Here is a 21694-nt window from a genome sequence, read left to right on the forward strand (position 1 = left end):
GCCGTAGTCATCGTATTCCCGTGACAGGCCTGATTCGACGGATATCCCGAAAAAGTAAGCACGAACGGTGAAACGATTTTCCTGTATTTACGATGACAATTTATAGTCATAATGCAGGTACAGAAAGGAAAACGCTTCGAATGAACCCAAAGGCGCGAAAAGTACCCATCCAAGGTAAACGTCTTGAAATGGCACTTGCGATAGGAAATGCGGAGCTATCGTCCCTTTCATTTATAGTAGAGCTTAATTGGCTGAACGCGGTTCAACTTTGGTGGCGTGAGGAGGCTCAACCGTTTTTGTCCGCTTTTAAGTTTGCCGTCGGGCTCCGTTTCTTTCCTTTGTTTCGGAGAGCGGTTCTTCGCAGCCTTTTGCTTAAAAATAAAATACAAGTTTTCGACGATCAATACGACAGCCGACAGGACCATGCCACCTACGACAATGGCCAAAATGGGCGCGATGCCCCATACGGTGACCGTTCCGTGTCTCACTTCGGGGACCGGAGTTAGAAGATATCTTCTCTTCAGCCGAATTATCACGCCGTTGTCGAAGTACCTAAGAAGACTGAAACGGGAAAACGCATACCTTGAAAAACTGACGCCCTCGCGGTTCCCGGGCTGGGAACTCGTTCCACGACGCTTTCCGAGGAAAGCAATTCGGACCGCGCTTACATGAAATTGAACAGTCTGGTGTACTGACTGTGCTTGGTCAATGCCATCGCCATCCTGTCGAGTCTCCCCGTTTCAACGGTCACTAGTTGACACGGCAATGGAGTCCGTAACGCGTTCCTCGTGTCCTCGTTTAAATAAAGCGCTACCCTTTGTTTACAGACCTGAAGAAGTGATTTTTAAAGAGCGCAAATCGTACGTATATACCCAAAAGGTTACCTGCAGGCAAGCATTCAGCGTCGTTTTCGGCAATTCCTCTTCCCTTTTCATCAAACCCATCATTTTCGAGTACACGGGATCCTTCGAATCCTGCGAAGCGGAAACGTTTGCAAGGAAAAGACGGACGTACTCGGCCTCGAACGACCTACCTTGAACATATCGTAGTAGGAGCTGCTTCGAAAGACTATGAGCTTGTAAGAGCCGTCGTTGACGTACCCGTCGAGAGTCGAAAACGGCAAACTGGGCGCAGACACCGCTAGAAAACTAATCAGAGAGGCGGAATACGCGGCCGACACTATCAGGGCCGAGACGAAGGTCGAAAAGTAAGCCAACCTCAGCGAGGTGTCCAGGGGATATTCTGCGCAAACGTTAATTCAGAGTTGGGGACGGACCGGTCCTACCGGACCGACCGGACCGACCGGACCGACCGACCGACACTCACCGGACAATCCTTGCTGACAAAAGATGCCCCACACGTTAAGGTAATTGTCGCTGACTCGACTCGACGAGGCGCAACACCGCTTGCATCGCTTTATCGAGGTGACGATTGCCGGCGTGGCGACGATCAAGCCCACTATGGTTGCCCATATCCCTCGGCTGAACGTCTGAGAAATGCTCGTCGTCAGGTAGGTCGATCCCCAGTCCTACGAGCGACATGGACAAACCTTAAAGTAGCCCGACCACTGGACCCCGGAGCCGTCGGGCTTCCGCAGATACAGCAGATTCCTCGACGTCATCAGGGGCAGGGTAAAGTCGACGACTTCCATCCTGTCGGCCGACATGGTCAATTCGGCGGCACCGAGGTCGGCGTTGCCCGAATGAATCTGCCCGATGGTGCCCGACCAGCTCCTGTTGCGGGCGATCGGACTGCCGTAGTCCAGCTCCCTTTTCACCACGTTTATCTTGAACTTCAAGGTCTCGCTGAGCTGCTCCAAGATGCTTCCGCCCAGCCCGAGAATCCTGCCGTCCCGTATCTGGACGAAGCCCGAGTCCTGGGCGAGGATCGAACGACGCGGTTAAGGGGGCCTCGAAGAATCCCGGGCTACGGTATTCTCGATATCTCGATAGCGGAACGACTACCATCGTGACGACTCGCAGGGTCTTCCCGTCGAGGTTGTTCCTCCTCAGGTAGAGAGTGAGGCTCGTGGTCGCGACGAGGCGACCGTTCTCCCAGTTGGCCAAATGAAATCTCGATATCCGGTTTCTGCGCACGACGTACCACTCGTGCACTTCCGGGTCGTCGGCGCATTTAACCAGAGAATGCGTGTCGAACCGGAAGCGAAACGAATTGTCCACGGGGTCGCGACAGTAGGCCAGAGAGGCGTTGCCGCTGTCCCTGGAGAAGAGCACCAGCCAGTGGGGGATGCGCATCGGAAAGGTCGCCGCGAAGTCGACGAAGCCGTCGAGGTCTCCGCTCGTCCGGAGCAGAACGGCGAACAGCGGCCGGGAGAGGTGCCGCTCGTAGAAGGCCTCGATGTCCACGGAGTGGGCGACGTTCAGCGGCCGCGCCGCCATTCCCCGCCGGTTCAGGTCGCGCAGCGCCGCGTGCAGCCCCGTCGACGGCCCCAGCTCTGAAGCCAACGGGACACGCGGGTCAACGCGAGGGCGAGGCCCGACGACGACCTACCCACCGTCGGGGCCGGACCCGTGGACCAGGAACACGCAGGGCGCGGCAAAGTGGCGAGCGGCGCTCGAGATGATCGGGACGTAGTCCTCCGAGCCCGAGGAGGACCCGAGCAGGAGCACCGCGAGCAGGAGTCGCGCCGCCATCGCCGATCGTCCTCGCTCGTCCTCGCTCGTCGGGGACACACCCGGCGATTCGGATTTATCCGACCCGTAGATCTGGGAGTACGCCGACAAGCGGGGGACGTTTGTCCGGTACATTATGCATTACGCGGGGACACGCTACGTCATCTACAAATTACCCGGACCGATGCGGACCGACGATACGAGCGTCCAACGGCTTTAACGATCAAGAGGCGTTTCTCCCCTGACGCCCCGAGGGTTACTCGTGCTCCGTTGGTGGAAATCGTTCCATAGAAAACGGTACAAAACTCCACAAGAGTAGCGAACCTTTCCAACTTCCGGTGCTTTCCCGCGCCCGAATTAAACAACCCCGGCAGGATATTATTGCCGATTTCCTCTGCCTATGCAAAATCTCGCTCGATCGCGTTCGCTACGTTACGAGTTTAACTGTCCATCGATCTACGTAACGGAACCAGAGATCGATGATTTCGGTCGACTACCTGGACGAAAACTTACTTTTATCGTAACATCGATACCGCGGTTATTTCAGCCTCCTTCGATTCCGCCTCGTTAAGCAGTCCGACCGTCATCATTTGTGCGGCAGTTGACGCTTAAAAATGCGAGTAAGCGAAAAACGTATCGACCGTTTCTCTGACTCATCGGACATCAACAGGATATCAACGTGCACGGTCAGGTGGACTCCTGTCAAAAGTGGCATCTCATTCAATATGGCTACGGCAAGATGGCGCGCACAAGATGGATTCTCCAGCGCGGGGCCTTGCCATGTTTGAATTCGGAAACTCGCTTACAGGCTGGAATACAAGTATTAATAGTAATTAATCCTCTGCCGATAAGGATATTCGTATTTGTTATAACGGTATATTCCTTTACGTTACCGGATGGAATAAAGTTTTGTTTATGAGCGAAAACGATGATCCTATAGTTTATACCTGTTTACCCTAAGGGAAAGTCACGTCAACCGACCGCGGGGAGGGAGAGAGAGTGCGCGCGCAATCGTTACCAATCGTTACTCCGCGTTACTCATCGACTGCGTGACAAGCCAAACGAGTGGAGAGGTTCGTTACGACGCTTCTGGTAGACTCTGGTAGTTTCTCTTGCATATAAATTGCGAGCTAGCCCGTATTCGACGTTATTTCCAATTGTTTAGTCGCGGCCGGGAGAGCTACGGGATTCGTTGTCGGTCGCTGAATAGTTACGTCAACCGAGCGTTTCGATTCATTCCTTCAAAGATAGAGTCGCAGGGCTCAACAATGGACTCCGTCGTCAAATTTAAAGCATACTTGATTCAATATGACGATGACGATGCTTCGAAATACGAAGTACGCAAATTTAACGTTGACGGAGCCGTCACGACGAGTTATGAATATATCTGTGGAAGACTACGGGTCGTTTTTCCTGTACTGCGTCAGAAAGATTTCACTGTAACTTGGCATGGTAAGTGGTTCTTTTTTTCACTCATTTCTTCGGCTGGATTTGGATGGATGCGATTGGAAGTTTAATTTGTATTTAAACGAGTTTCAACCGATATCTATGTAAATTGTGCATTGTAATCGTTTGATGGGTCGTTTTCAAAAATTTCCTGCAAATATCTTTGTTAAAAGAAATTTAAATGTAAGAGAAATCCAAAGAGGGTAGCAAAATACTTTGATATGTGAACGGTGTATCCGATCGACGTAATCGAGCATCTGTCAAATTCATTCGTCTCTTTTCTATATGACTTCGATGGGGTATGATATTTCAGATTCGGAAGATGATGAAATTGTGATTTCAAGCGATGAGGAACTACAAATTGCATTTTTTGAAATGACTTCGGCGGAATGTTATAAGTTCTATATACGTGTACAATCTGACTCTCCTAAGACGACGATACAGACAACGGACACAGGACCGGCGATTCTGCACGTTGGAATTGAATGCAACGGCTGTGATGGAAATGTAAAAGGCTTTCGTTACAAATGTCTTGAATGCAAGGACTTTGACTTGTGCCAGGACTGTGAAAGTAAAGGGCAACACGCGGAGCATTGTATGATTCGTTTAAACACTCCCTTAACATGGAAACCGCATTATCAAAAAAAGCTGTCTCGTCAGTTCCAAAAATTTGTTAGAAATGGCGAACGACCCAGCCATGAAGAAAATCAAAAGGATTGTCCATTTAAGGCCAACAAACGTTACCCTACAACTTGCCCTTACTTTGGTCCTCAAAACTCGTGGCTAGAAACCTTCACAACGTTCCTAAATGATTGGTCTAATTTGCCAACGGACGGTGAATGCCCTATGAAAGAGAAACCCGAAAAAACTGAACAACCCGCAGCCGGTGAACTTAATAAATCCCCAGAAAAAAGAAAGGACTTGGATATTGGAGCAGAATTCATACAAAATATTGAGACCCATATTGCACAATTATTGAGTCCATTAGGAATCAATGTGGATCTTCAAATCAAAAGCGATGACACCAAGCCTGGTCCTTCGACTTCTACCACTGCAACGCCTCAAAACTCTCAAACAAAACCAGATGCTTCGCAGATTTCTAGCAAAAATAAGCAGGCAGGGAATGATACAAAATTGGAAACGTCTATAAATGGCAATGTTCCTTCACCTGCACTTAAGATACCATCAACTAGTGGGACAGAAACGCTTGCTGAAAAGACAAACGTGGACGGGGATTGGACATTGTTAAATACTAGCGAAAGTTCTTCAAAGTCTGAAACTAACGTCAGACCTGATCAAAATTTGGTAAGAATTTCCTTCGATTCAATTGAACTTACTTTGAAGAATACAATTATAATACATTTTGATGAATTGTCACATACTTACATTCCCTTTTGTCAATTTATCAACCATAGGAGGGTGCTCCATCAGCCCCGATAGAAGAATCACAGGCATCCCAGATGAAGGAAAACCTCTACCCAGTCTTGAATAAGGATCATGTTGTTTTTCACTCGGATCCTAAAATACAACAAGGAATTGCAACATTGACTCAAATGGGATTTTCTGATGGTATTTTGCTTACACAACTTCTGGTTTCTAGAAAAGGAGATATTTCCAAAGTTCTGGATGATATTCTTCAAACAAAGCGTTAAACCTTAATGACAGTACCATGATAAATTATAGTTAATATAACGATTAGGCGGTAGGGTATCAAGACATGCAAATTCATGTTGCACTTTCAAATCCAAAGTTGGGTAACGTTCGCTTAAGTCTATTATTCACGGATATGATGTAATAGACGCTTTGTCACTATAACTTTATTTTAGATCATAACCAGTTTGTTTTCAATTTTTGGGTAGCGATTAGTAGGAAATGCTGACAGATAAATCTATAGTTTGATCAGCTTAATTGGAGATTGGACTTGATATACATATTCTCTGTTGCTGTATTTGACACTTGCTTCCTTGTCAGTGCCTATTATGTTAGCACGTCTATCATCTAATGTTTGTTTCGGAAATTGGTCGTATATTGTATCAATAAAGTACTTGCAAAAACTTTATTATGGATTGTTTAATCTGTATATAAGCCAATGTCACACCTTAGAGTTAAAGTAAAAGTAAGATGCGCAAATGATGGGCATGAACAAGCTGAAGTACAAAATGGATTGATCGATTCAACCGAGTTGACAATGTATGTTTGTTTCCTGTTATGATATACAAGAAATAGGGATTGTACTTCTATGAAAAGAACATTATATTTACACTAACCAAAAAAGGTGGGCGTTTCTGTAAGTTGCTACAAATATTGCCCTTTCATAATGGGATACAGTACTGCATAAGTGTGTAGGGATTTCCCACTGATTTTAATTGCAATTCCTTCTCTCCTGTGCTAGTTATGTCTCGAATCCATTTACGATTTTTATAATACTCGATGACTGCACTGAATTCATCATTTGTATAATTTTCTACACTCACTGGTAAAAATGGGTCCAGATGCTCAAAGCCATCTTTACCCAATAAAAATCGTGGAAGATGTGATTCAACACGCGGCTGTTACAAAGAAAAATTATATCAGCAAATACATTGATCTAATGTTCATTCCGATAAAATCAAGATATTTTTGCCAATCCAACATTCTAATTGAAAGTTTCTTAAAACGGACATAAAAATATTTAAAGGCTAGTAAAACTTTTTCTACACGTGTCAAAAAGCATTCTGTACTTGCAATAAATATGTAAAATATTTTGTATACATACATCACTGGCTAATTTATCAAGTGTCAATACCACTGCTCCGTTACACCAATCATACTTGACTGCATTCTTAAAAGCTTCCGTTAAAGATATTTTACTGGGTGGAATGGTTTTATGATTGACAATAATCTTGGTTTTGTCATAGTAAAAGGCATTAAAACCATCTATTGCAATCAGCGTGCTACACTTTCCTGCAGTGCTGGCTGCTTTGACCTCATCAATTAATGCAGTTACAACTTGGCATGCATATTTCACACGATTTATGCCAAAATTAACGAGTTCAAGGATCGATGTTCCAGCCATCATTGATTCTCTTTGATTCCAAACATATTCTTTTGAAATTTTTAACTGGATAACAAATGTATTAAAAAACAGTAACATAGCAGTGAATTGCAAAACATAACTTAGAATTTCTAGAAATACATAAAATTACTTACATCAAGTGTCGATAAAAGATGATCATTCTGATTTTTAAAGTGCAACAGCCAAGCAGCCGCATGCAGTGGTAAATCAAAAATTCCTTCTGTCGTGCTTGGCGCTATTTCCTTGGGATATCGAAACCAATATGATACTGATAAAAAAACGACAACACTTTACAATTTATAATTAAAATATAAATATTAACAAATTTTATAAATAATTTATATACATACCCCATGGTATATGAATAATAATTTGATTATTCATATATCCATAATGAATTATGTGTGCAAGAATTAACGATTTACCCACACCAGGTTTGCCATCTAACTAGTGGTTAAGAATTAAACCGGTACAAAATGGCTGTATACCATATAAAAATATAAACCCGAATCTACTAATACGTTTCAAATAAAAATATCTGCATATTCTTTATAGTCGTCAAAGGATACATAGCACATACCTATTTACAGATTTTGAATAATCGGCTTGTCGCAGATACGATAAGATCTCAACAGTTGGTTGCCTGATCAAAATGCAAGTTTCTGCGAAAGTCTTTACTTGATTTTGGAACTCTTTAGGAAAACCTCCATAATGAAACAACTTATTCTGTATCTGATCAGGTACGGTGTAAAATTTACTTAAGTGATCGGTTGAGTGATTAATAGGATTATTTTCGGTCGTTCGAAACGTTTGAATTGCCTCCTCCGGCAGTTGCACGGCTTCGGCTACTGTGCCAAATTTTTTAAAACTCGACGTTGACATCCATCGCAGAAACGACTCTGCAGTAGATAATATGAAGAAAGAAAACGGAAAATCGATTCAATAGAATATACTGTCTCGTCAATCATTGGCAGGTTAAGAGGCAGTGTTGAATACATACTTGAAAAACAGGACATTCTGTCCGGACGTGATCTTTCGCTTCCTATATTTAAATAGCTTTGAATATGACAATATGGACCGCAAATTATATTGTTAAAACTTTCTCATATTGATTGGACCGAATGTATACGATTATATACGCGCAAAGTTAACCTATTCACAATGGTTACGTAAATATGACACAGATGAGTTGGGAGATTGCTCACGGGCAGGGTTACGCGACCGCAGTCTGTGCTGCCCCCTGATGGTTGGTGCGGGCGGCTAACTAATGCTGTACATGAAGAGATGAGTTGGGAGATTGCTCACGGGCAGGGTCGCGCGATCGCATCCTGTACTGTCACTTCATCTCTGAATTGGACGTCGCGTCTCGGATTGCATAGGATTCGTATGTCCACGTCTGTCAGCCAGATGTAATCCGTAGTCGCTACGCTGCTTTTGAAAAGCTTAAAGTATAATTAATTATTTCTTTAAGTAAATAGTGCGTAATTATATTTTCCTAAATGACAGAATTCGATGAATTAGTAGCAGCTTTAAATCCGCTGCATAGAAATGTCACAGAATTTCCAATTGGTGCCGTTTCCCTCGAAGATTTCAAACCGATCGACGAGAAGATCGAAGATGAGCGAGAGTCGCTCAAAAGAATTAATAGCAGGTCACTTATGCTTCGCGTAAAAAAAGATACTTGTAAGTTTCTACATCTAATTCTTTAAGTGGTAATGACAAATTCTTTGAGTTTGACCGTGGTATAATAAATTATTATAGATTTTTTTCCGGATACTTCCAAGCTTCGAATAGGAGAGACTGTGGATATGTTACATGAAAATATAGTTGAAGCACTTATTAACAAATGTGCAATTAACTTATGTTTACATAGCGAAGCCATTCATAATATTTACCTGGACAAAGATAAGTACGGAGAATATAAAAGGTCTGAATTTAGATTTAGTTCCTGATTTTATGATGGTATAAAATACCACTGGTATATCGCTAAAAATTTTCTTTTTTCTCTTTAACTTTTTATATGAACTACGCTCTTTCCGTGTTACAGATGCATAGAACCCTTAATGAATAAATTATTCCTTCTTAATGACGCAAGTATTGCTCTACAGAATTCTATAAAAGAAGTTAGCGAGAGGCGAATATTGCTCAAGAAGGAATGTCAAGATGATATTTTTCAGTATCATAATTTCTTAAAGGAAGAACAGAACTCAAGAAATAATAAATTTAAAGAAACTAATCCTGAATTGGCGGAGTAAGATTTTTTGAGCTTTAGTTACGATGTTATAAATACAGTATTAACATGTGATATCGATATGATTTGAGTATAATGTAGAATTTACATTCTTATGTTTTAAAGTTCAGAAATACCTCATTGAAACAAGGCTTAATCACTTTACATGATTTACATGATTTACTGTGTTTCAGGAGAAAGAAGAAGATTGAAAACAAATTGATAAAAATAAATATTATGAAAAGACTGATTACAAATCTAATTTCTGGTTCAGGCAATATGATTACAAAGAAATCGTTATTAGAAATGTTACACAAGCACAGAAACTTAGTTACTGCTGATACTATTTTTGAAACTTTTTGATACACATCGGGAACTATCTATCAGCATATGCAATCATTAAAAAGTCATTGTAGTAGAAATATTAATTACCTATTATTTCTTTGTTCATCGCTTTTACGTGCCTGGTTTCTTAACACTAGAATTACCAAGCCTAGTCAAAATGACTGGTTTCAAATGGCCCACCGCAGCCAAAAAAATCCGCAGGTAGTTCTAGTGTTAATAAATCGACCAATCGTTCATATTTTAGTACATGTAAAGAATAAAGACATCTTCGAGTCTCCTTTATCCAAACTAAATTGACGTGCCAGCAAAAGAGGTAACAAGAAATTCTTGCTACTGTACGGGGAAAGTATGTGTACTTCGATACGTCGATACAAACTGGAAACACAATGACAAATGGCTGCAACGCGATCTGATGTATGTTCATAAATAAATTTCCTTCTTTTTTCAATAAATACGCCAAAATATCAAATACCATTTCATTTAATTAAATAATATGGAGTTTGGATCTTCATTGTCCAACTGTTTGACGTGTCTTAAAACATCTTTCTTTGTGATTACGCCCAGAAGACGCCTAAAACGAAAACGAAAACGATAACGCTTTGAAGATACTCGTTACTGAGAACTGAAAGTATCTTGGACCCGTTTAACTTACCCATTATGTGTTACAAGTGTCTGCCTTAAACCAAGCTTCCTAAACATGTCAACGACAGTCTCCATTGGAGTTTGGTCTGTAATTGTAATTGGAGCCATGTCAAGAATTTTTTTTAGTTTCAAAGGTGGATGGTCATGAATCGGAACGTTGTTCCCACTAGTAAAAATAACAAGTGAGCGCCCTGTAATCCCTTCGATCATCCGTTTTGCGCTTGCTATGGCCAGGGTAAGATCTCGTCGCAGAACGAATCCGACTAAATACTGGGAATCCTTAGAAACTATAACTGGAAAACCATTGTGTTCGGTTTCCTTTAACAACGTTTCAACATCCTCAACCGTCATGGAATCTTGAGTAAGGACGTGAAGAACCTCATTTCGCCTAGAATTAAAGAGAGAAACAACGTACCGAATACGAATGCAAGCCACGCGTTCTCGTGCACACCTTAGTCTATAGAAATCTATATAAATCTATAGAAATCTATAGAAATACAGGAAATACAAGAGATCTATTAAACTCGGGCTTACTTGGGCTGCATCACATCAGCGGCCAAGGTTGTATGTTGAAATTCGTCCTTACTGTCCAAGAAGGGGTATCCGTTCAAGCCAATGTGCGCGTCGTAAATGCCTTGCTTGCCAAGAGCATCTCCGACCCATTTGCTCGCCATGGCAGCTGCCATCAGTGGAACGATATATCTGACACCACCGGTCAATTCGAACATGATCACGACCAAGGATACGGTCATTCTGGTCACGCCACCGAGTACAGCTGCAGCTCCGACCATAGCGTACAATCCAGGCGTAATGCAATCCACCCCGGTAGAGCATTCTTCGCTAAACATCCAAATATGTGGATAATTATAGGCGAGTTGTTCCATTCCTATGCCAACTATTCGACCCATGATAGCCCCTAGGCAAAGAGACGGTATGAACAAACCACATGGGACTTTCATGCCAAAAGTAAATATCGTCATGACGAGCTTCATAATTAAAGCTAACACAAGAAGCCACACAGCTCGATAAACTCCGGGGCCAGCTGCAGCAATTTCGATCGCCGATTTCACGCCAGTAAAATTCCGGTTATAGTCACTGTAAAAACAGATGAATAAATTCGCTTGGAGAAAAATCTACAATTACCAGTATATAAAATACGTCGTCAAGGTTAATTCACCATAAAATATCAGCATTGGATACTCCACACTGGCTGAATAATAAATATATGAGTTGACTCGTACTCATTCTTGTATAAGGATTCGGATAAGCAATTACTGCAGTAATAATAGTTACGGCCAAAACTTCTGTAACGGGGTAGTGACCAAGTTTTGACGTCTTACGATACCGACACCAATAAAGGTTTGCTTTGATAAATATAGTTGCTATTATTCCCTGCAATTAATTAGGAATTATATCATATAGTTATAAGTATATATATAAGTAGATTTTTAAAGATTTTAACTTGACACAACTGACGACGAAAGCATTATTTAGAAAGGATTTTTTTTATGCCAAGATACTTACTCCGATAATTCCAAGCATGACAAATGGTATTAACTCGAAAAATATCCAAGGCTTATTGTATTGAACGTAGAAGAGCACCGAGTGTTCGTTCCCAAATGGATTTATCGACCTCAGAATGAAGGCAGCCACTAAAGCGCAAAAGAATGAGCGCCATAATGTCTTCAGAGGAAAATAATAGCTGACCTATACGTACCAGAAATGGCGTACAATTTACTGGTCAAACGATATCTCTTTTGAATTAAAAAAAAAATAGGAGGTATAATTTTACCTCTTCTAAACTAAATAAAACACCTCCAATTGGTGCTCCGAATGCCACAGATACTCCTGCCGCTGCTGCAGCCGATAAGATTTCTCTTTTTTTAGCTTCATTTCGTCCATACTTTGGAAATAAATATGAAAATATATTTCCTATGCAGCAGGCAATATGAACCATCGGCCCTTCCTTCCCTAAGCTCAAACCAGCAGATACGGAGAGAATTAAACCGACTGACTTGATTATCAAAGTCCATTTTCCCAGGTACCCCCGAATAATGAAACCGCTTAAAATAGTTTTAATCTAAAAACAATTATTCATAATTAATTAATTCAATTTCACATGAACGCAGCTTCTTTATAGTTGATTAAATTTATTCGTACGTACCTCAGGTATTCCAGATCCGCACGCATATGGTGCAAACATTCTAACTAAGGATGCAGACAATGATGCAAATAAGAGGGCCCAAGCAGTGTAAAAAATATATGAAATAATGTACGGCCCTGCACCTTCTTTCGATTGATTTAATACTTCGGGCCAGGACCACCACTGAAATGGTCATGTAATAATTCACTAATGGTCAATGTAATACCAAAATTACATTTGTACTTGTAACCACTTGCCATGAAAGCTGGACTGAATACAAATACATACTTGCGAGCAATTCCCACCATCAAATGTTGTTTCATTTGAACTCCAGCAGCACTGCTCCTTATTTAGCCAAAAAGCTTCTGGACAGATCCCAAATTTTAAATCGGTCATCCAAGAAGCACCAATATCGATGATACCTGCAGCTACTCCAGTAAACAAGCCAACAAACAGAACACACAACCATCCCGACCAAGCATCGTGGGCACCTTTTATTAAATCCCAAATTGAATCATGCTTCTTTTTCACGATATAACGATGACGCATGCGATCTCTAGCAATATCTCGTTGCCAGTCTATTGTATGGAAGTCGTCATATTGGCCAATACCTGGGATATCATCTGAATCAGCTGAAACTGAAAGAATAGCCATTGTCACGAAATGTTTAAATGTATTATGTAAATGGCTTAAAAAATTTATGATTATTAGATAGTTTACAATGCGACGAGCTGTCATCGTATCGAGTACTTCGATCCAGAAAAGTATTATTTGTTGTATGGTGAAGAGTTGCATCCTGATTAGCGTCCAACATTTCTTAGTTAATTTCCCCTCTGATGGTTTTTCACACGGAATGCCTTTCTATTTATCGATATACATCTATCTTATGAATCCCTGTATTATCTCAAATCTGTAAAATAAATAGTTATTGCAGTAGAGCCATTTTTGGTAAATGTGCAATTCTACTAAGCCACTTAAATCCCACCGTGTCACATGACATGGATAGTCATGTCCTTTTTTGCAATATTTCGACCGTCGCTATAATTAAAAATAGGAACGTATCGCAACATTTTACACATAATCAATAAAAAAAATACATACACAGTATACTTATAAATGTAAGGAAACACGTATCCTACTTCTTAGGTTATAATATGTGTACACACCTGCGATTAAAATTCGTTTAGAAAATGCGATAATGTCTTAAATGTCACGTTGTAGATGGTTAGCAAAATTAATGTAAATTCGTCTTTCCAAAATGCAACGAATAAACTGACAACATGTAATCCCGGCAGTTTCGTAATGCCATTCAATGCCATTTAAAAACGTCAAATTTGAACAAATTATTACAACTTACAGTGATCCACGCGGAATCCCGAGAAACGCAAGCATCGACCAGACGTAGATATGATGGTAATGTCACGTGAATCAATCTATAAGTCAGCGTATAACTCAAATCAGTTTTTCCAGATTCATATGATAATACATGTATAAGAATTAATGATAAAAACAAATTCACTTAATCTACGCAAAGCAGCGATGGAGGGAGAACGGGATGTATCTGAGAGCAGCAGAGTGTATGATGCATGCATAAGTACGCATGCATCTACGCTGTGCGCATGTCGCGCATGCGTGCACCCATGTCTCGGCTTCGGGTACAATTCTCAACTCGGTAGGCTATGTCAGGAAGAATCAGGAACGACGAGAGGAGCCAGGGCTCAAGGGGCACAGCCAGAGATGAGTTGGGAGATTGCTCACGGGCAGGGTCGCGCGATCGCATTCTGTGCTGCCCTCTGGTTTCGTATGTTTGCTTTCATCCACGGCAACTGGTAGATGGCACAGCCATCGTGAGTGCGCGAGCCCCTACCAGAAATTCGTTGTGCCGCCCTTGGGCGCAAATAACGGTGAAGGCTAACGTACGAAACTAGAGGGCAGCACACGATGCGATCGCGTGACCCTGCCCGTGAGCAATCTCCCAACTCATCTCTGCTATGGAACTGTTGCGACGCGAACGCCTACGTTACTGCTCGTTGAGTTTAGCAATGGGTCGCACCTCTAAATGCTTTGGCTACCCTGAAGGTGGCAGCACCTTCAGTTCTTCTTCTTCTACTTCTCTGTCTCTGTCTCTCTCTTTCTCTCTCTTACTCTCTGTCTCTCTGCCAATAGCGAGAAAATCCGAGGCATGGGCACTCTCCGTTACTCTTATAATTCATTCTACATTTTCATACATTTTCATACATTTTGTTGCATTTTGTGTAAAGCAGTGAAGAGAAGTGGGGAGTGTCTGTGGTTATACGCAAAGTGGACGTTAATCGTAACTTTTTTTATCACTTTTATCGACAGTTATGGATCCTGCAATCTTTCCCGAAGAAATTTGGATAAAAATTTTATTATACTGCGATGTACCTGACATTATTGCTTTTGGAAGTACATGTAAATACCTCAGAAAAACGTCGGACATCGACTACCTGTGGTGAGTTTAGGTTATGTTACTGTCAGACTTGCTCAAAAAGTTAAAGTATTTTTGTATCTAATTAACGTTCACTGTTGTACACCGTAAGGTATGTTAATGAACACTATACGGCACCGGTTCTTTCTCATACCTTCCCATTTCGCAAAGTTTTATGCGATTATTTTGCCTTTGCTTGTCGGCTGCGAGTTCTAAGTTGAATCGAAAGTAATGGTATTTGGTACTTTTTTCTTGTAGGAAAATGAAGTGGTTACAGTTAATCTCCAAAGTGCAATTTAGATTCCCAGATGTAAAATGTCTTCAATTATTGAGCGTGAGTTTTAAAGCCATGTGTTATCGATTACATATGGTAATTGCATTGGGAGAAAGTGCACCCTTTCCAAAATGTTACCACTGCAGCGAATATACCTGTCAAAGAAATTGCGTAGAAGGTTCGAGTGCAAAGGTCGGTATCGAGATCGGTAACAGGTGCACTTGGGTCAGTACTCCGCAACATGGAGTGAGAAGACACTTTTCTTTGTTTGGTATCCCAAAATACAACAATAAAAGGCATACCGAACAAGTGCAAATGCAGAATATTCCGACTAGCAGTGCACACTCAAAGATCGACGGTAAATCCATTGCAAGGAAATTGAATTTATTGAAAGTGCGTGAATTGTCAGCTGTCAAAGTTCCGAAACCGAGTGGACCATTTTGCATTTTTTGCAACTCAGTTAAGTTGTACCGGGAAAAAAGGCGATTGATTATGCATCGAAACGATCCTTCTTTCTACACCCTTTCCAATACAACCTATCAGAAGTTAGTTAATGGGTATTGCACGGACATAGTCGAAATATTTGGAATTCCAAATGTGGATGTCGTCAATCCTGCAGAAGCATTATCGAGCGATGGAACCTTCTATGTATTAAAAACATTTGTAGACCACTTATTTCATCAAATGGGATTAACGGCAACGTTAAGGAAGCCTAACGCCGTTCTCATGTTCTGTGAACCACTGACCATGCATCCCATACTTAGAAAACAATTGTTACATTATTTATTTCAGGAAGTTAAAGTAGCCAGGTACGTGTCCGAGTAGCTCGCGCATTTATATCTAGAGCAGGTCCGGAACAAATATGTCCGCCTTTTGAGGGCAATGGGTTAACAAATTCATGCATGTATTCAAACTTGGCAAAATATTTTCAGGGTGTGTTTGGTACCGAAACCTTTAGCAGCATGTGCGATGCTAGACATAGAAACCTGCGTGATCGTAGACAGTGGAGCACTCAGTACTACGGTAGCTGTTGTCATTGGAGGGAGAGTCGTACCTCATCGATGGAAAGTGCTTCCCGTCGGAGGGTGGCACGTAGCTTATCATTTGAAGCAAGCGATGCATTGGCACCCAAAAGAGTATCATCGAATTCCAATAACCTATTTGGATACGATAGGTGTTAAAGAACGATGCAGACTTAGTTATAATATACAGAATGAAGAATTGAAACGAGGACCAACCAAAAGAGAACATATAGATTTATGGGTTGACAGTTATGCTGACTATAAGCGTATATTGAATGTACGTACATCGGGCATTTCTAAAGATTACGTAAATTGTACACAAAATCCATCAAAGAACGAAATATTGAGTCGAGTAAATCGATAAATACTTCTTTACAGACAATATCCTTGGGTTCGGAATTGTATATGGCTCCTGAGATGATGTACATTAGTCTGGGTCTTCCTCAAGTAATACAAGAAGTGACGTTAGGACTCTCGGAAGAGCTGATCCACGATTGCCTTTCGCATGTATTGGTTACGGGTGGTAATACCGATCTATCGGGTTTCGAATTAAGACTGACAAAGGATTTGAAAGAGCTGTTACCTGAGCACAGTGGAATTCTCGAAGTTAAGAGTTGTCCCGGTCCTCATAGCTGGCATGTCGCGGTGGGATCTACGTATGTGCCTTTAGCTGTGCATCCTGGTGAGTTAATAACATAACCAAGTGGAAATTTGTAAATTCCATACATACTACCGCTTATTTGCCATTTAGATAAAACGCCACCCGAGTACGTCGAAGGTAACCCATTCTGGCTATCACGAGAAGAATATGTCCTCTTTGGCTGCGAGTCCCTTGAACAGTAACGGTATAACCGATTAACTAACTATTTAGGTAACCAGTAGATAGTCATTCGCAGTGGCAGTATCTAGCTTAATACGTAAACTGTGAACCGGTACATATGTAAAGCATAATATCAGAAGTGACGATGTTACCGCCGTTAAGTATATTTTATTCTATATTGTCTATAAACTTCTCCGAGTAACACGCACATATTAAAAAGTTGATACACGCCATTCATGTGGAATCGGAACCTTGGTAACATGTTTTCTTATTTATTTTTCATATGTATGCAAATGTACGAGTGTTTTTCCGTTTCTAAATATCTTTCATTTCATCATTTTCGAAGAGGTAGTAAATTAATCTCTGAATCCAGCCCATTGACAGAATAATTTATACATTTAAACGGTGTAACCGAACGATCGTCGTTTAGTTGCTTACACTCGTTATACTCGAGCTTCATTTTATCGCGATTGGTGGATTACGTGGGCAGAAGTCTAAATACTGTAAAAAGACAATTTCTAGAATTAGGAGGACTTTCGTACTCGAACTCAAACGCGAAAGATCGAAATGTGTTAGAGGAGGATGCCTAGCATCTCCGATGTTAAGTCGTTCGATGTTAACGGTAGCTCCTGCAATACACTGTGAATGGATAAGAAACGTCTACTGTATCACAGGGAACGTCCAGTCTGTCAGTTTCGTCGTTTATCGATATGGGTCTATTATAAGTTGCAACTTCTGAACATTTTTTTCGCTTAATCACGGATGATCCGTAAAGTGAGCACAGAGCCTTGTAAATAAATCATCGCAGCAACCTTCTAAGTGCTTAAATTAGCAACGTAATACATTTACACAAGGATTCTATAAGATGTTTTCAGTTCAGTTCGTTGAAAAAAAAAAAAAAGAAAAAAAGGTACTCACTAAGAGTACAGACTTTAGGATTTCCAAGCATTGTTCGCTGTTTCGTAAATTTATATCCCACAAATTTACCACAAATATGTATTTATGAACGTATTTATAAGAAAATCCTTCTAGTCACGTATCAATTGTCGACAAATTGGTAAGGCAGTATTCTTCCAAATTACTAATAATTGTAAATCGGTAGATTAATAGCTCGACGAAGTAAAAGCATAGTCGTTGTAACTTCGATTAACTGTTAAGCTTAACGGTAAGAGCAATCCAGGATGTTTAATGTTTATTTGTTATCAATATAGTGAAGGATATTTTGCTACTCGGCAGATTTTCATCGGATAATTAGAATCCATCGGTATTAGCTCAATTAGCTTAAAACGTGTGATATATACGGTTATAATTCGTAATTGGAAAGTAATTAAGTAATTAAATTACATCATAACGTTAATTTGCAATGTACGTGCACTGTATCAATATTGTATTTTTTTTCTTCAGGTACTCTAAAAAACAACCCCTCAAAGGTTGACATGTGACCAGTTAAAATCATCTTTGCATTGTAAATTTCGTATCAAATCAGTGTTGGAAAATGCGGTTACAGTTACTATTATTCGAAATCGCAGAGGATATAATTGTCATCCCCTTTCTAAGCTTCGACGACTGCATGACTATTATTTGAATAGCGCATCGCGCATTATTTCAATCTCATGATATCTTACAGAATTGCATTCTCGTGTACTGCACCGAATAACATCTTGGGTTACCCCCTTTTGTAAATAAGAATCGTCATTTAGTTGTTAAGTAATTTATTTCCAAGATACATCAAACTACAATTACAGATATATTTGCATATGCATACACAAACACTGCATACATATGTATGAATTGTTTTCTATTTATGAGGTTGTATATTTTGTGAATAAATCTTTTTCAAACATTACACTCCTCGTATCGTTAGCATTTATTATATACATACACATAAGTGTTCCTTCTAGTCTTTATACAAAAGCAGATAACGATAGACTCGCTCTTGTCATCTGTATTTTATAAGTGTTTGCAAGGGAGAAAGAAAAAAAAAAAAAAGATGAATTCGAATGATTGGGAATTCAATGAATACACGTAGTGCAGTAACGTTAACAGAATCCGTGTCAAATGTTTACTACAATTTAGACCGTAGCTCGAGCAACGTGTCGATTAACTTCGGTCATTATGGTATGTACTCGCGATACGGTTTAGATGAAATGATATTGCACTCTACGATTCGTTAAATTCTACCGAAAAAGGTTTTTCACGAAATTGTCATTGTATAAAAGTTGTTGCCGACCACCACATTATTCTAATACGGGTTTATGCGGTATTATAAAGAAATTACATAAATATATACGAGCAAATAATTGACACAATATCAAGAGCTGCTTTTGGCATTGCGCGGTCTGCGCTTAGAAATGTTAATCTTTTAGTCACGCCTAAGTAAAGGATATGGCCTTAAAACCCTCTTACTTCATTTTATTAACAGTCATTTAATTAACGGTGAGCTGATCATACCTTACTAGAGAAAGTTAACGAGTATAGATATTTTCACGTTATTTTTAAATCTTCCTTTTTAAGAAATATAGAAAACATTTCTAACCTAATCTATGTTCCTTTAATAATAATTTTATTTAACACGTCATTTGTACAAACTATATACAAAAAAAATCCTCATCTAGGTCTATACACGATTTTCGATGATGACGATTAGTATCTCACTATTGCATTAAGAATGTGGTAAAAACTGGTGTAATGCAACCTACGTGGATGCTTGGAGCTGATATTGCAAATTTCACATTTTCCAGTGATACTTGCATCCTGCAACGTTATAAGTAAATGTAGTAAAAATCATTTCATGAACGATTCGTAATGAATTAATGCAAGAACCATGCTTTTTCTGGAGCAGTGAACATGTTTTACCACACTCATAATGCATTTTGTTATTTTCGGCAAGTAAGAGTAATTTTAAATTGACTTAGCAACAAGAAGCTTTTGCGGGCTCTGCTTCGACTAGATTGAAATCTAAATCTCCAGCTCGTCCAAATCCAGTTTTTATGCCATCCCAACCATCCTCGATCTTATATTCTCCAGTCTGTATTCTATTATATACTTCCTGTGTAACCGCTTTAAATGCCTCCTCGACATTTACACCAATTTTCGCGCTAGTTTCGACATGATGCACGCCATTTTGGTTAGCGAATGCTCTCGCTTCTTCCTTGGAGACTTCTCTTTTGCCACCATTTGTTGCCAAGTCTAATTTGCAGCCAACCAGGGCAAATACAGGCCGGTGTGGTTCAATGTGTCTCCGCGCTTCCATCATCCATTGAGGGATGTGCTCGAAACTTGCTCTATTACATACGTCATACACGAGCAGGGCTCCGACCGAGTTTCTGTAGTAAGATTTTGTAATCGATCTGCAATTAATTAGAAAGGAAATCTCTAAATCGTTTTTATACGAACGATGCGTTGCATTTAAACATGGCATTGAAAATTATAACCGAAAATCTGTTAGCATATGCGTATTAAATCCGAGCTATTAAATTTTACATACCTAAACCTTTCCTGCCCTGCCGTGTCCCACAGCTGTAATTTAATTCTAGTACCATCTTTAACTTCGATGAGCCGAGCAAAAAAATCCACTCCAACCGTTGGATCCGACAGCTACAATAAAATGGAGAATATTTAGACGCGGTAAGTGCTATGTTTTCAAGGGAGATAATTGAAACCAACGTCGAACGACGATAAACATTCGAATCCTCGTTAATCCGTCTAATATCGACGATTACTTTGCACGAATGCTACGTAAGGCACGCGCTAAGTGCATAGTTTATGTTTAGAAATAAAGAGCTATATTTTTTATGTAAGCGTCTCCTCGATATCGTGCTTCGAAAGATTACAACGGAGGATAAAATTAGCATTTAAAATAACACGTAATCTCTCCTAACGTGGGCGTTAGGGGAACTGGCGGTTGTTGGTTACATTTTCCTCACAAAATATATAAATAAGCAAGACTCGAAGACCTCGAGGACGTTAGCTTGGCAACGTAAGGAGGTACGTACCTCCGCGAATTTGCCGTCGGTAAAGTATTTGAGGAGTGAGCTCTTTCCCACGGTGCTGTCGCCGATTAAGATCAGACGGAATTGATAATCAAAAATAGGCTCGACCATTTTGTCAGGCTTCTTTGGAGGGCGTTCGAGCGAAGGCCACGCGAGGCTTCAAAGTGTCAGCATCATTCGGCCCGTGTTTCCCGAGGGCAGAGGACTCTCAGCTGACCATGACATGTCAATCGTTGCTCCGCGTCGACCACCGACGAGCTTCCCGTGTCGTTTCCTCCCAGAGCTAGTTTTTCGTTTTCACTGGTTCCCAACTTCCCACGATCGGTGTTGATCGGTATTTCCAGATGTCTCCGGACACGGCGAACAACGGCGAGCGGGTTTAGAGAGCGGAGTTGCGCGCGTCACGCTACGCAGTTACGGTCAGTTTTACGGTCAGTTACGATCAGTTACGATCGGCCGGCCCCGTCACTTGCCGTCACTTGCCGTCACTTTCCTCCACTTTCCCCTTTTATTTCGGTTACCGCTGCTCCGTATCTCCTTTGCGTTTCGAGCCTGCAAACCCCCGAAAAGTCTAGCGATTGTCGAAAACTGCTGTGTTTATTTTAAGAAGTTCAAGCGAGGGACGCCGCCAGTATTTCGTTTC

The 21694-nt window shown here is 40.9% G+C and overlaps 7 protein-coding genes across 11 annotated transcripts; 3 read left to right on the plus strand and 4 right to left on the minus strand.

The window, feature by feature from the left end:
- Positions 1 to 66: 66 nt before the first annotated feature.
- On the minus strand, positions 67 to 5602 carry LOC105699748 (probable glutamate receptor). 2 transcript variants are annotated; one of them, XM_012424999.2, is made up of 9 exons: positions 5466 to 5602; positions 3147 to 3442; positions 1965 to 2455; positions 1550 to 1876; positions 1327 to 1489; positions 1034 to 1242; positions 885 to 974; positions 669 to 829; positions 67 to 561 (listed from the first exon to the last, which is right to left on the minus strand). In XM_012424999.2, exons 3-9 carry the CDS (start codon positions 2397 to 2399, stop codon positions 228 to 230), a joined length of 1719 nt encoding a protein of 572 aa, XP_012280422.1. In that variant the 5' UTR covers positions 2400 to 2455; positions 3147 to 3442; positions 5466 to 5602; the 3' UTR covers positions 67 to 227. The 2 variants fall into 2 exon arrangements, 1 of the variants encoding a protein (XP_012280422.1); XR_001104057.2 differs by having other exon boundaries at positions 296 to 371; positions 583 to 829.
- Positions 3674 to 6138, plus strand: LOC105699749 (sequestosome-1). Its single transcript, XM_012425000.2, has 3 exons — positions 3674 to 4085; positions 4393 to 5384; positions 5495 to 6138. The coding sequence occupies exons 1-3, from the start codon at positions 3902 to 3904 to the stop codon at positions 5729 to 5731; spliced, it is 1413 nt and encodes a 470-aa protein (XP_012280423.1). The 5' UTR covers positions 3674 to 3901; the 3' UTR covers positions 5732 to 6138.
- On the minus strand, positions 6122 to 8320 carry LOC105699750 (28S ribosomal protein S29, mitochondrial). Its single transcript, XM_012425002.2, has 6 exons — positions 8135 to 8320; positions 7704 to 8033; positions 7485 to 7577; positions 7269 to 7402; positions 6835 to 7179; positions 6122 to 6628 (listed from the first exon to the last, which is right to left on the minus strand). The coding sequence occupies exons 1-6, from the start codon at positions 8148 to 8150 to the stop codon at positions 6392 to 6394; spliced, it is 1155 nt and encodes a 384-aa protein (XP_012280425.1). The 5' UTR covers positions 8151 to 8320; the 3' UTR covers positions 6122 to 6391.
- A 154-nt stretch (positions 8321 to 8474) lies between these two features.
- Positions 8475 to 9991, plus strand: LOC105699752. 2 transcript variants are annotated; one of them, XM_012425004.2, is made up of 4 exons: positions 8475 to 8817; positions 8896 to 9043; positions 9182 to 9385; positions 9559 to 9991. In XM_012425004.2, the coding sequence occupies exons 1-4, from the start codon at positions 8634 to 8636 to the stop codon at positions 9725 to 9727; spliced, it is 705 nt and encodes a 234-aa protein (XP_012280427.1). In that variant the 5' UTR covers positions 8475 to 8633; the 3' UTR covers positions 9728 to 9991. The 2 variants fall into 2 exon arrangements, with proteins under 2 accessions (XP_012280427.1, XP_012280426.1); XM_012425003.2 differs by having other exon boundaries at positions 8476 to 8817; positions 8896 to 9061.
- A 52-nt stretch (positions 9992 to 10043) lies between these two features.
- On the minus strand, positions 10044 to 14161 carry LOC105699747 (H(+)/Cl(-) exchange transporter 5). 2 transcript variants are annotated; one of them, XM_012424997.2, is made up of 11 exons: positions 14014 to 14161; positions 13852 to 13927; positions 13215 to 13404; positions 12783 to 13132; positions 12516 to 12677; positions 12144 to 12431; positions 11876 to 12058; positions 11529 to 11743; positions 10886 to 11446; positions 10362 to 10739; positions 10044 to 10280 (listed from the first exon to the last, which is right to left on the minus strand). In XM_012424997.2, the coding sequence occupies exons 3-11, from the start codon at positions 13306 to 13308 to the stop codon at positions 10190 to 10192; spliced, it is 2322 nt and encodes a 773-aa protein (XP_012280420.1). In that variant the 5' UTR covers positions 13309 to 13404; positions 13852 to 13927; positions 14014 to 14161; the 3' UTR covers positions 10044 to 10189. The 2 variants fall into 2 exon arrangements, with proteins under 2 accessions (XP_012280420.1, XP_012280421.1); XM_012424998.2 differs by lacking the exons at positions 13852 to 13927; positions 14014 to 14161 and adding an exon at positions 13661 to 13845.
- A 486-nt stretch (positions 14162 to 14647) lies between these two features.
- On the plus strand, positions 14648 to 18903 carry LOC105699832 (actin-related protein 6-like). 2 transcript variants are annotated; one of them, XM_012425186.2, is made up of 6 exons: positions 14648 to 14967; positions 15202 to 16026; positions 16150 to 16516; positions 16618 to 16921; positions 16991 to 17084; positions 18464 to 18903. In XM_012425186.2, exons 1-5 carry the CDS (start codon positions 14840 to 14842, stop codon positions 17080 to 17082), a joined length of 1716 nt encoding a protein of 571 aa, XP_012280609.1. In that variant the 5' UTR covers positions 14648 to 14839; the 3' UTR covers positions 17083 to 17084; positions 18464 to 18903. The 2 variants fall into 2 exon arrangements, with proteins under 2 accessions (XP_012280609.1, XP_012280608.1); XM_012425185.2 differs by having other exon boundaries at positions 16991 to 18903.
- LOC105699834 (ras-related protein Rab-39B) lies at positions 18755 to 21679 on the minus strand. The gene is made up of 3 exons (XM_012425188.2): positions 21055 to 21679; positions 20547 to 20656; positions 18755 to 20409 (listed from the first exon to the last, which is right to left on the minus strand). The coding sequence occupies exons 1-3, from the start codon at positions 21160 to 21162 to the stop codon at positions 19971 to 19973; spliced, it is 657 nt and encodes a 218-aa protein (XP_012280611.1). The 5' UTR covers positions 21163 to 21679; the 3' UTR covers positions 18755 to 19970.
- Positions 21680 to 21694: the final 15 nt, after the last annotated feature.

The sequence above is a fragment of the Orussus abietinus genome, unplaced genomic scaffold (genome assembly GCF_000612105.2).
Source record: "Orussus abietinus isolate OABI.00-Male unplaced genomic scaffold, Oabi_2.0 scaffold10, whole genome shotgun sequence".
NCBI classification, from domain to species: domain Eukaryota; kingdom Metazoa; phylum Arthropoda; class Insecta; order Hymenoptera; family Orussidae; genus Orussus; species Orussus abietinus.